The following is an 11,972-nucleotide window of genomic DNA, read 5'->3' on the forward strand; positions in this document are numbered from 1 at the left end:
GATGAAGAAGTGATTAATTGTTGCCAGACTGTCTATGTGGTTATATAAAAAACACATAGATGGCATTACAAGACTCACTGACCATGGTATATACAAAATTATATGTTAAGTCATGACATTTGATCGTGTTTGTAATATCAGTGAAGTTATATTGTTTCAGATGGAACAGACAAATCTGCCTTGTTTGTTAAAGCAATGGCGCCCTCTGCTGGTGCTTAGGGGAGAGCTAAACAGTGAACTGTATTTATGTATCTCTTTGTATTTTTAAGTCTCCAGTTGCGTTATTATAATCTCACCATCCACATGAGACAAGTATAAATCCCCTTTGCAACATCTAATAGATCTATATTATGCAAAATTGAGCCTGAGAATGTTGTTACGTCCACAAAAACATACATTGAGTTTGATTGAATGAAACAAAACGACAAAACTCCAGGTCTGTTTGTGATGAGGAAACATAGATCAGAAACAGCATAATAATAACATTTTATCAGTAAAGCAAAAAATAGAATTTGACAGCCATAAAACTATATTTCTGAGAACATTTTAATTTAGAACTGGATTGCATGGCATTCATTTTATTTATAAAAAATATAGAATAAATAGATCCAAAATACAAAAAAAACGTCATAAAAAATACAAACAATTGTTAAGTGATCCATAAAACAGGAACAAGAAATATAACTGTACATTTGGACCATATGGTCCAATACTTGTTTATGTACAGGTAACTAAATAACAAGACATCCAAAACTTTCAGAAGTTTGGATCCAAAAGTGGCTCGAAGCTCCACTGCTGCAGAGGGACATGTGAACAGGGCCTCAGGACCACTGCACCCACTCCACCTGTCCTATGGACACCCACGGCACCCAATGGAGCCTCACCACCTCCACCAGCCTGAGTACCCACATTCATCTGTCCACGGGGTGCCACTGCCTCCAGACACATCTGTGACACAGAGTGGACCAGCTGACCAGTCCTCTAAAAACAAAAAATAAAAAAATTGCATTAGATTTATTAGAGTCACTAGTGAATCTATAAGCAGTCTAGCATTCTTTTGGTTTAGACATCAAAAGAATGCTACTTGTGTCAACCACAAAACTTAGTCAATCTACTTGAACACTAGGTCTCCACACCTTCCTGTAGCTCCAGTGCTGAGAGGCAGGGGGCGCTGTCTGTGTGCCACATGGGGACAGGAGGAGGTGGTGTGAGGGCAAGTCCAAACACAGGTCTGCTCTTGGGCCCCAGCGCATCTGCCCCGAGGAGCTCAGCTCACAGTGCTGTACACACACGCAGACACACACACACACATGCATGTGCACACACACGCAGACACACACACATGCATGTGCACACACACATACATACACATACACAAGTTAGGAAGCTGTGGAGAATGGTCAACAACAAACAAACAACATTTTTCCCATAGACGTCAAGGTCATGCTAAAATGTTTATTGCACATTTACAGATGAAATAATCAAAGAGGATTGTGACGCCGCCCTGTATGATACAGCCAGGACCCCACCTTAGAGCCTGGGCTTGAGGCCGGGTTTTTGCCCATGTCAGCTGGGCCCCATGCAGGTGCAGTGTGTATTGGGCGACAGTGGAAGGCAGGGTCTAACCAGACCCACACACAGCGTCTGGTCGTCAGGACATGATGTCAAGTCACCAGAGAGGTGATATAAGTTATACAAAGGCTGTTACCTGTGCTCCTGTCCCACTGCAGGGGACCATAACCACATCCCGTCCCCGCCCTGAGCTCTGGCCTCTGGGGTAGTCCACACAGCTGCTACTGCCCACACTGTACAGCTGCACACACACATACACACACATACATACACACAGGGCTTAAGTTCTGATGAGCAATCAGCATATTTAGAATTATACAAGACTGCCACTGCGCAAATCCAACTGTGTAAAATACTGTGCTCAGACTCTATACGTCATGTGCTGACAAAAGAATTGCCCACATAGAGATGGAGGAAAGTCAGAACAGAACTAGAGGAATATTTGGTGGCTTTCATAGAAATACATTTTCACTCAGTCATTGTCCACAGATGTCATGTTTAAACTGTGCTTCAAAGGATGTACCAATAATTAATCAAAATATAATAGACTAATGAGTCAATAATCGATCATGAGTACCAGTCTGATTAGACATTATAGAGTGTAGTACCTCTCCAGACAGTCCTGGGAGGTCCTGGGGCACGTGGAGGTCAGGGCTCACAGAGGACAGATACCAGCTGAAGTCTTTACAGCCCAGGGTCTTCTGCATCTGGAGCCAGGCCGTCACGTTAGGGGCCTCCACCTGCACACAATATGGTTATACTGCTAACATAAGGCACTACAGGAAATAAGAATTTTGTAAGTTGTTTGTAAATTTTCTGTTTTATTATTTCATTGACACAAATATCTGTTAACACTATGTTTTGTTTTGTTTGTTCGGTGGAGGCTCCAATCTTTTTTAAACATATCTATCTCCAAGGAGACAAGCAAGTTACGTATGGTCGTCTGTATTTGTCCCTCCTCACCTGTCTGATGGAGTGTGCCAGTGTGCTCCGCCTGTAGAACACCTCCTTGTACGGGCCCATCCAGGCCTCTGCCACCCGCACCCTGTCCTGCTGCAGCTGCTCTGGATCGGGCTCCTCATACAGAGCACTGTGACCCCTCCGGAGGGCCACCCGAGAGCAGGGTACCACCTCCAGGGCGCCCCCACAAGACCACACCTGAGAACAACAACCAGGAGGAAGGTTAGATCACATGTAAAACGACAAATCAATGTCAAGTCTATTTAATGTTTACTCTGTAATATGAAGGTATAAAATGATTGAATATGCTTTGTGCCCTCTACTGACAACAATTTAAAGGAAATGTAAGCAGCCTGTGCTTTTACTGTTAAAAAAGACCTGGGTTACCTGGGTTGCCAGTGCCATAACCTGCAGATAGAGGACACATACATGTTTTTCTCATTCTCAGTTTATGGACAGACCTCATGTTAAGCTCAGAACCTCCAGAATTCACTCACTGAGCTGCAGAGGCTGCACTAGCACTGATTCATGATTGGCTGCAGGTGCTGGGGTTTAGGTAAAGACCATTCAGATCAGAGAGAGTCCATTTATGTTTAAACCAGCTGGATCATGTGAGGCTCCTTTTGCTTTCTGATTATGAAATTTTAAATAAAAATCTTACATACAGTTGCTTTAAATGTGGTTAAAATCAGTAATGGAAAATTGGTGCAAATTGAGCTGTGCAATGCTTAGGTGAAGTCTGGTGAATGTGTACGAGCTTTAAAAACATGGAGGATCACTTACCACATCTTCATCTTCAGTAATGTGTATGGGTGTGTTTGTGTGTGTGTTTACCCTGAAGGAGAGCTCCACCTGCTGGAGGCTCCATGCCACAGTCCCGGGGTCATAGGCTCCCAGTCGGTTAAAGAAAAGCCTGTCCACAGCCAGCACCTCCCCTCCCAGAGCCGGGCTCCTAAAGGGAACACAGAGCTGTAGTAACATGGTGCTACCACCTGGGGCAGCACTGAGGAGTGACACATGTACACATGTTTGACACAGGTTATGCTGGGACCTTTAGGGGGACCTAAAATAAAGTTTTGGGGGCCAATATACATGGAGAGATTTCAAATTTCAGATAACCTCCAAAGATGTCATGTCCTCATTTGGAAGCTCAGAACCTCCAGTATTCAGTTGCAAATTTTTTGGAGCTCACATTGATTGGCAATTCCAGTTGAAGGTGTGTGGAGTTTAAAAACACAGTGGAGCACTTCCTGTATCACCACTCAATCACAAGGTGGAACAGAATGTTTTTCGCCTAAGAGAAGAACTTAAATAAATATGCAGAGATTGTGTGTTAAACATGTGTAAATGAGACAAAACACAATTCCAAGTCTGTTTTTGATGAAGAAACAACATTATAACAGATCAGAAAATAGCGTAATCTGGGCCCTGTACGAGTTGTCTTGATTTATAATTTTTTGTTGTGTTTTAAAGTTTTACTTTTGTCTGGAAATTCAAAACTATAATTAAAATAATTATCATACAAATGTGTTGGTGCATTTTCTTCTGCGCCTCCTGATTATACAAAATAAAACCATGCTTCATGTGGTTTTGGTTGTTGGTGTTTCATTTATTCAAGTCAATATGATTCTTGGTTATGTTTTGCTGAATGACTCACTTGAGGGGCAGGATGTCCCTGTCCTCTTGCTGCTGTCCCACTGGAGTAGAGGGGGAAGAGGAGGGGGGGCAGTTGGGGGGAGAGGAGGGGTCCCAGTGGAAATCCAACCTCCAGTCCCACACTCCCCTTAGAGGCCAGGGGGAGGCGCTGTACTTCCGGCTCTGTGCGTCCAGAACGTCCAGGAGAGGAGACACTACCAGGGTCCTGCAGAAGAGACAGCAGAGGATAAAAATATGTATATATCTTAACAAACTGAACCTTGGTCTGGAAAAATAATCTATTAAAATCAGTTATCGGGAAACCAGATGAACCTCATTGGACCACTATGCATAACTGTGACCAAGCTCTCCTCTCCACAGATCTGACCTGAACTTGGGCTGGCAGCATTGCCTATAATTATCTCCAATGAGTTTATTTATGTTTAATGCCATAACATGGAACATTCAAGGCAAAGCAATGACATCCCCATGGAGACAAGTATGTGGTAGACCCTCCACCAAAAACGTTTCACAGCAGCTTTAAAGTCTTTAGCAGTGGGAGAATTTTGAATTGTATATTTTTGTTCTCTGATGCTTTAATAGCCTAAAATGGTGCTAGTTAATATGCAAATTATGTTGTCATTTTGGAGACTTTGTGACCCAAAGACCCAACTTACACTAAACCAGGATTTAGCCAGGACTAAACCAGGTCAAGACAATGGGGCTGTTCTACATTATCTCTATGGTGGAATGTTCAGTCACAGCAGTTACCATGGTGACACAATGCATACATTAGCACTGTCAAAAAAGCTTTAAAATTATCGTGAGAGTGACTAATGCTAGCTAGTTTGTAACTGTAATTTTATGTGTGAAAGACTTTTTAACAGCACAAATCAGCTTTTTTTGGTCAGTTTGTGTTCAAATAAAGCTCAAACTAAAGTCTAACAGAGCTTCAGACGGAGCAGAGCCTACAGTTAGCTTCACAAAACCAGGGAATGTTAATGACATCAGCTGCAAAATGCATTGTTAGTAGTGTTAGTGTGACTTAATGGTTCCCAGCTTCGACACAGCTTCTCCATTCAGCCAACAGCTATGATTTCAAATATATGTTCCTGGAGCTATATGGTTCTTTGGTGATTCAGTGGTTTTGTGTTTATGTAGCTCTGTGCTCAAACACTGACACAGGCTTTCTACTGATGGAACGAGACTGGTTCTATGAGATTTTAACTGAATTCCTAATATATAAATAGTGTGATTCAGTTTCCAATTTTTGCCGTTTTAGATGTACTTATTTAGTTAGCACACTAGTTTTGCTTCTTTTGAACTGTAAGAGATGTTGTTCAATCCCAACACATATATTTCAGTGAAGCAGTCCGTACCTGTCCTGTGCTACTCTCTCCAGCAGCGGCTCTAACCAGCCCGTGTGTGGCTCAGAGCGGGGGTCCATGAACACCAACACGTCCCCTGTGGCTCTGGAGGCCCCCAAGCTCCTGCACCGCCCGGGCCCTAGAGGACGAGGAGACCGAATCAAACGTACCCCCCTCAGATGGGACACGTACTGGGGCAGAGCTCTCCTCAGCTCCTCTGGAACACAACACACATTCTGACTTTTACAAGACCGTTTCATCTTTAGCGTTTTCCATGTTTTGAGAACTTTATATCAACATACAAGTTTAGTTTGCATTTTTAGTTTGGGTTGAACACCTAACTAAAGAAAATAAGGTACTTTGTTGCGCTTCAGAAGGGCGCGCTTCAATAGATGTGGATACACCCCTTTCTTATGGTTGCCTTGGTGATGAAATAAGCAGGGGTGTGCCCAGGCTTTTTTTCCACTTCGGTGTACCAAGGCTCGTACCAGGGCCGGTCAAAGCCTTTAAAGTGTGACTAAACTCAAAAACACATTTCAAATAGAGCCTCTAAACTGGGAAGTGCCTGGAGGACTAAAGGGGACAGTGAGGGGGAGGAGGGGCGAGGTCTGGAGGTATAAGTAACAGTGCAATGATGATTGGTCGAACAAAATTCCACACAGGTCTCTGAGAGTTGTAAAAGCTCTTATAATCTCATCGCGGTGAATAATTAGAATACTCAGAATGGTTAAGGTATGTGAGGAATAACTTTGGACCACTGCAAACCGTATTATTTCAAAATACGTAATACCAGGATTTACAAGTGTCAAAAAGTCACTATGTCGTGGATTATGAAAAATGACAGATGGTTACAAAAATGCCCAAAAGAATGAAAACTTTAAACTAGACACAGTGCAATAGCTAAAGCCACTGCAGGTGACTGAGTACAGGAACTATTTGAAAGTGACACAAAAGTAAGTTTATCCTCACATCAAGTTTAACTAGTGCCATTGAAGAACACAGCAGGCTGGCTAATAAAAATAGCAAGACTCAAGCACATGTGCCGAGAAGTATTCAGACCCCAGTCACCATAGCTCTAGTCCAGCACACCTCTGATATACAAATAAAACAGTAGATTACCTCCTGACTTGGAGAATTTGGTGACATCTGCTCATATAATTAACCCAATGTCAGTCATGACTGAGGCAAAAATCTGTGTAAAGTCTGAGGTGCTAAGGTAACTGTTAAGAAACAGAGAAAGATTAATGGAGTTAGAGAGTTGAAAGTGAGAAAGTGTTATGAAGTGTTAATACTGATTAATAATAAGGCATGTCAAAAGTTACAGAAAAGAGAAAAATCTAACGATCGTGAAAATGTTTGAAGTGCCAAAAAACAGGAAGAGAGGGAAAAAAGAACAAATAGTGAGGTGATCACGCAGGCACTCATTGAAGAGTATAACATGACCTCAACCCATGAACAGAAAGGGCGGTGCTGTAGTGTACACACCGCTGTGGCTGTGGTCGTCCAGCAGCAGCACCTCTTGCAGCAGGAGGGGAGGGGCTGTGTGCAGCACACTGTGGACCGTCTGCAGCAGAGAGGACAGGGGAGGGTCTCTAAAGCAGAGCACCATACTCACCGAGGGAAGGGTCTGTGGGTACTGCCCCCCAAGGCACCTGCACCACAGACAAGTAACACAGAGCAATCAGAAGCATTTACAAGCAAAGACACATGCAGTACACTGAGCTGACCACCAGGGGCAGTTCTATTCACACAAACGTAAAATTGTTGGGGTTATCTGAGATATAACTTAAAGAGGACGTATTATCCATTCATCCATTCTCTTCGGCTTATCCAGGGCTGGGTCATGGAAGCAACAGTCGAAGCAGGGACTCCAAAACCTCCCTCATCCCAGACACTTCTTTCAGCTCATTCTGGGGGACCTCAAGATGTTCCCAGGCCAACTAGTCCCCCAGCATGTCCTGGGTCTTCCCTGGGGCCTCCTTGCAGTGGGACATTCCCTGAACTCCTCTCCAGGGAGGTGTCCAGGAGACATCTGGAACAGATTCCCAAGCTTCTCCTCTCCACGTGGAGAAGAATTCTACTCTGAGCTTCTCCCATGTAACTATTCCTCACCCTATCTCTAAGGAAGCGCCGAGCCACCCTGCGGAGGAAACTCATTTTGACCACAGGTGAGGGGCCGAATGTAAACTGACCAATAAACATAAAGCTTTGCCTTTTGACTCAGCTCCTTCTTTACCAAGACTGCATCACTGCAGATACTGCACCGATCTGCCTGTTATTGTCACGGTGCATCCTGCCCTCAACCGTGAACAAGATCCCGAGATACTTGAGCCTCAGGCCTGGCTCTAGGGTGGGGCCTTGGTGACCCCAATCCAGGAAACAAAATTGACCTTGTCGTAGATCTCATCAAAAATGGCTTCTAAACCGCTTTTAGTCCCGTAGGACCTGTTTGCCATGGGTGACTGTACAAGGGGCATGAAGCCCTCAACAACAGCTCCCAGGATTATTCAGGCGCTCAAACTCCTCCACCACATTAAAGTTGCTTTTTTTTGGCCCTTAGATACTGTTGTTTCCTCATGCCTGAAAAGCTTTTAGATGTCATACTTGCATGTTTGAGTATTTTATCAATCTCTTCCGGGTCCTGTTCGAACCCTCCTTACGGTTAGTCTGTGCAATTCTCAGCCCACAAGCCTAGTCATCCATGCTCCCACATGACAATTTTCCATAAGTATGCAAAAACATGATAGCAAACTGTACACAGCAAGCTGACAAATATGATAATATGTTTGTTTTTTTTCGCTAAATATGCTGTGTAAGTAAAATACCTCGGCTTTATCAAGATAATATAGATGGCAAACTGTAGGAGCTGTCGCAGAACACTTTGTTAAAACAGATTTTGGGCTGTGTTATTTCCTCCATAATTCATGCAACCAGAGCCAGCCAGGAGTTTTGGGTCTGAGAATTTAACCTTGACCTCCTACAATTATTTCAAGTTCCATAACCTCTCCTTTGTGCATCTGGAGGCAAAATTTTCACTAAATGAGATAGATCATGATATTTCAAACCCAAAATGGTGAAACTGGTTTAACAATAAATGCATTACAGTATAGGGCAAAATTATGTCAAAATCTTGTCGTGGACCAGTCTCATGTCTTGTCCCGTCTTGTGGAAATAGTGTCACGTCCATCTCCACGGCCCTGTGCACTCACCCCGGGGCTCTGGACTCAGGCAGACTTCGGCGCAGTGGGACGCTCTGCCTCCACGCGCTCTGTGGACCGTGTTGCGCGTGCGTCACATGCGCACTCCCGCGCGGCTCCTTCACTGCGCGCGGCATCAGCAGCTTGTAGCTCCGCTTCTGTGTGCTGTGCTGTGCTCCCAGGGTGGGCACGGACAGGAGCTGGTCCTCCTGGAGCGAGTCCAGAGGCACTTTCACACCCCGCTGTGACGCCGCGTCCCGGGAGTCCACCATCACCTCCAGCTCGGGAGGACTGGCGAACCGCAGAGGAGGGACCGGAGCCGTGCTTTCACCCTGAGTCCAGTCCCGGTACTGGCTCTGGTTTAGCAGATCCGTGAGCGTCAGTGAGAGCGCAGCGAACCCGAGCAACAGCCCCCACAGACAGACTGTTCTCCTGCGGAACAGCGCCCTGATGCACAGCCTCATGATGGAGCAGCGCCCTGGCCCGGTGCGCTACACTGATCCGATCAGTCTACAGGTGGGACTGTGCTCAGAACGACCTCAGGCACTAAAGTTTAGAATCACGTGGTTCTGAGTTATCCGGACCCAGACACACTGCCCCTGCTTGTGCCGTCCTCACATGACCGCGCACCTGACGCACTCCCGCTGCTGTCCTGGAAACGTATTCGCAATGTCTACATTCCGATCTCTTTACACATTTACATTTGTTTGGACTGCAATCCAGTCCGTGCCACTGTAGTCCTATGGGTTATACTTTTGTTCTAAACTGTACCATACGCGCTCAGCTCAGCCAGAGTTTATTTGTGTCCTCTACCACAGGTGCCGCGACGCTTCCCTGACGCGCGCTCATGGACCTGCCTGTCAGAGGGTCTGGGTGGGTCTATGGGCGGGTGTAAGGGCGGGGTTTAGGTCAGTTCCCGGGTGGACCTGTTGCCCCTGGCTGTCCTTTTTCAGTCTGTCTTTGATGGTGTGAGCAGAGGGGACATGTCTCTGTCATTAGGGCATGTCCACAGTAAGAGGGCGGGGCAGGTGTCGATGACAGGGCTCTGGGGGTCCTGATCATAGAACACAGAAGAGTAGGGGCAGTCTTCTCACAGTGTCCTACAGTGTCCCACACACTGGTACAAGGGACTCAAGATCAAGATCTGCCTGTCTCCTCTGCGACCTGTCCATCCTGTCTGTTCTGCTTAATTGGCCATTTCAGTGTGTCATAAGTTACAAGTCAATCACAAGGCACCGTTTTTCAGGTTGCTGTGGTGTAAGTGCAAAATAGTCACATGGATAATACACATGTGTTTTAGTGATGGGCACAACTAGATGTAATGTTGTGATCCTGTGAGTCACATGGTCTGTATTAAAGGAACTGTGTAGCATAAGCACTGTTTTAAACAGAAGGCAATTAAAACTGAACGTGGGTTAATAGAGCCTTAAACTGCAGATAGAGGACACATATATTTGACTCATTCTCAGTATATGGACAGGCCATGTCTCATGAAAGATCAGAACCTCCAGAATTCACTCACTGAGCTGCAGAGGCTGCACTAGCACTGATTCGTGATCAGCCGCAGGAGCTGGGGTTTATGTAGTGACCATTCAGATCAGAGAGAGGCATTTTAGGTTTAAACCAACTGTATTTCAGCATTGAACTGGAAACACAAATGAGAGACTCATGTGAGGCTCATTCTCTTTTCTGATTGGATAATTGCCTTGAGAATCAAAATACCAAATTATAACATAAACAAATGGGCCATCATGACCAAAGTTTTTGTAATTAAGAATAAACTGGTGGTAAGATACTATTGTAGCCACATCTGCCCTGGGACAGACTGATGGGAGTGAGGTTGCTTGGTAATGTTCTCCACTCCACCTCGGCATAAGGACTGCAAGGGGAAAAAGAAGTGCAGGCTCATACAGGAGGAAATCAGGGTGGCAGTGGAGAAAAAGGGACTAGGCAAAGCAGCTGTTCTGGGACCAGGTGGGAGCAGGTGGGAGCAAGCATGGAGTGTAAGGTCACCTGGACTGACCTCTGGTAGAATGAGCCACATCACATTGCAAGTTTTTTTCTCAAGTAAGAGCACTTTTACGTCATTAAAACATTACTCAGGTAGAAATAAAATGATGTTAAAGTACAATTGTATTACAAAGTAACTCAAGTAAATGTAACATGAGCACTACCTCTGTATATAGTTCTAAACTATGTGGAGCTGCACATGATTTTTTTCCATGTATTTGAATGAAATGTGTCTTGCCCAAGTACAGATATTTTGTTTAAGCAGGTTTTGAGGTCAAAATAAGTCTGTGTTCTGTCTGCAACTAATTATAAAGTGTTTTATTGCCCAAGAACCAGGAAGTGTGTGTTAGCATACTAGTTATTGTTAACTTTACTTGAAAAGTGCTTATAAACTCATCGCAGTGAGTAATAAGGATGCTCGGAATGCATAAGATAAGTGAGGAATAACTTTGGACTGCAAACCGTTTAAAATTAACTAGTTTGGTTTTTCACATTTTTAAAACAGTAAAAATCAGACACAAAGACTTTAAGTGATTCATGTGTCACTGTTTGGACTCCACAGGCCTAAACACATCTGTTTTTTTAACAGATCGACTGAACAGGCTCTCACATAAATCTTTGAAATGTTCAATGAAAATTACAAAGAGTTCACTAAGATAGGCCTGTGTGCTGAATAATGCTGGAATCACATGAGGGTAATTATAGAGCTAATTATATTATTTAATAGAGGAGAGTGCATGACTGGTTATAAGGAGATGTCAACCACAATTTGCTCCACTCTGAACTCATGATGGTGCTGCATCCTCTCAAAATAGCTTCTAAAAACTTTTTTTTCTAGAATGTCAAATTTTGACATTTGAGATACAATGTGTCAGTCCATACACCGATTTTTTCGGTGAAAAAATCTAAAATTATTTGAAATTGAATTCATCTGGATCGGTCAGACACACTTTTCAACTGGCAAGAAACATGTCCTAGTTAACATTTTCTGGGTGGGTATATCATTCAAAAAATAAAATAAAAAAGCATTAGTAGTTGTTCTCTATGCATTTTATAATTATGATGACAAATTTAGAGATTCCCAATGATTACGGTTCATGCCACAGTCAATATAAATCATATTATTAAATAAGTAAATACTGGAGCGTTTTTGTGATGCCAGTTTTGGGGATGCCACGATACTTTATACTGTATTATTACATTGTGTTGCATAATCTTTAAAGGGCTCATA

General features: G+C 43.9%; 1 protein-coding gene across 1 annotated transcript; it reads right to left on the bottom strand.

Annotated features, from left to right (window-relative positions):
- Positions 1 to 756: 756 nt before the first annotated feature.
- On the bottom strand, positions 757 to 9,195 carry LOC117378297 (polypeptide N-acetylgalactosaminyltransferase 15-like). Its single transcript, XM_055225496.1, has 10 exons — positions 8,744 to 9,195; positions 7,020 to 7,186; positions 5,547 to 5,751; positions 4,190 to 4,393; positions 3,367 to 3,535; positions 2,536 to 2,730; positions 2,181 to 2,312; positions 1,709 to 1,813; positions 1,137 to 1,280; positions 757 to 981 (listed from the first exon to the last, which is right to left on the bottom strand). The coding sequence occupies exons 1-10, from the start codon at positions 9,193 to 9,195 to the stop codon at positions 757 to 759; spliced, it is 1,998 nt and encodes a 665-aa protein (XP_055081471.1).
- Between the last annotated feature and the right edge of the window lie 2,777 nt (positions 9,196 to 11,972).

Source organism: Periophthalmus magnuspinnatus, chromosome 11 (genome assembly GCF_009829125.3).
Source record: "Periophthalmus magnuspinnatus isolate fPerMag1 chromosome 11, fPerMag1.2.pri, whole genome shotgun sequence".
In the NCBI taxonomy this organism is placed as follows: domain Eukaryota; kingdom Metazoa; phylum Chordata; class Actinopteri; order Gobiiformes; family Gobiidae; genus Periophthalmus; species Periophthalmus magnuspinnatus.

Coding starts and splice junctions, on each gene's coding strand:
- LOC117378297 (XM_055225496.1), bottom strand. CDS start 9,195: ATGAGGCTGTGCATCAGGGCGCTGTTCCGCAGGAGAACAGTCTGTCTG. Junction 2,731..3,366: donor AGGTGGAGCTCTCCTTCAGG/GTAAACACACAC, acceptor TGTTGTTCTCAG/GTGTGGTCTTGTGGGGGCGC. Junction 2,313..2,535: donor TGGCACACTCCATCAGACAG/GTGAGGAGGGAC, acceptor TATTGTGTGCAG/GTGGAGGCCCCTAACGTGAC.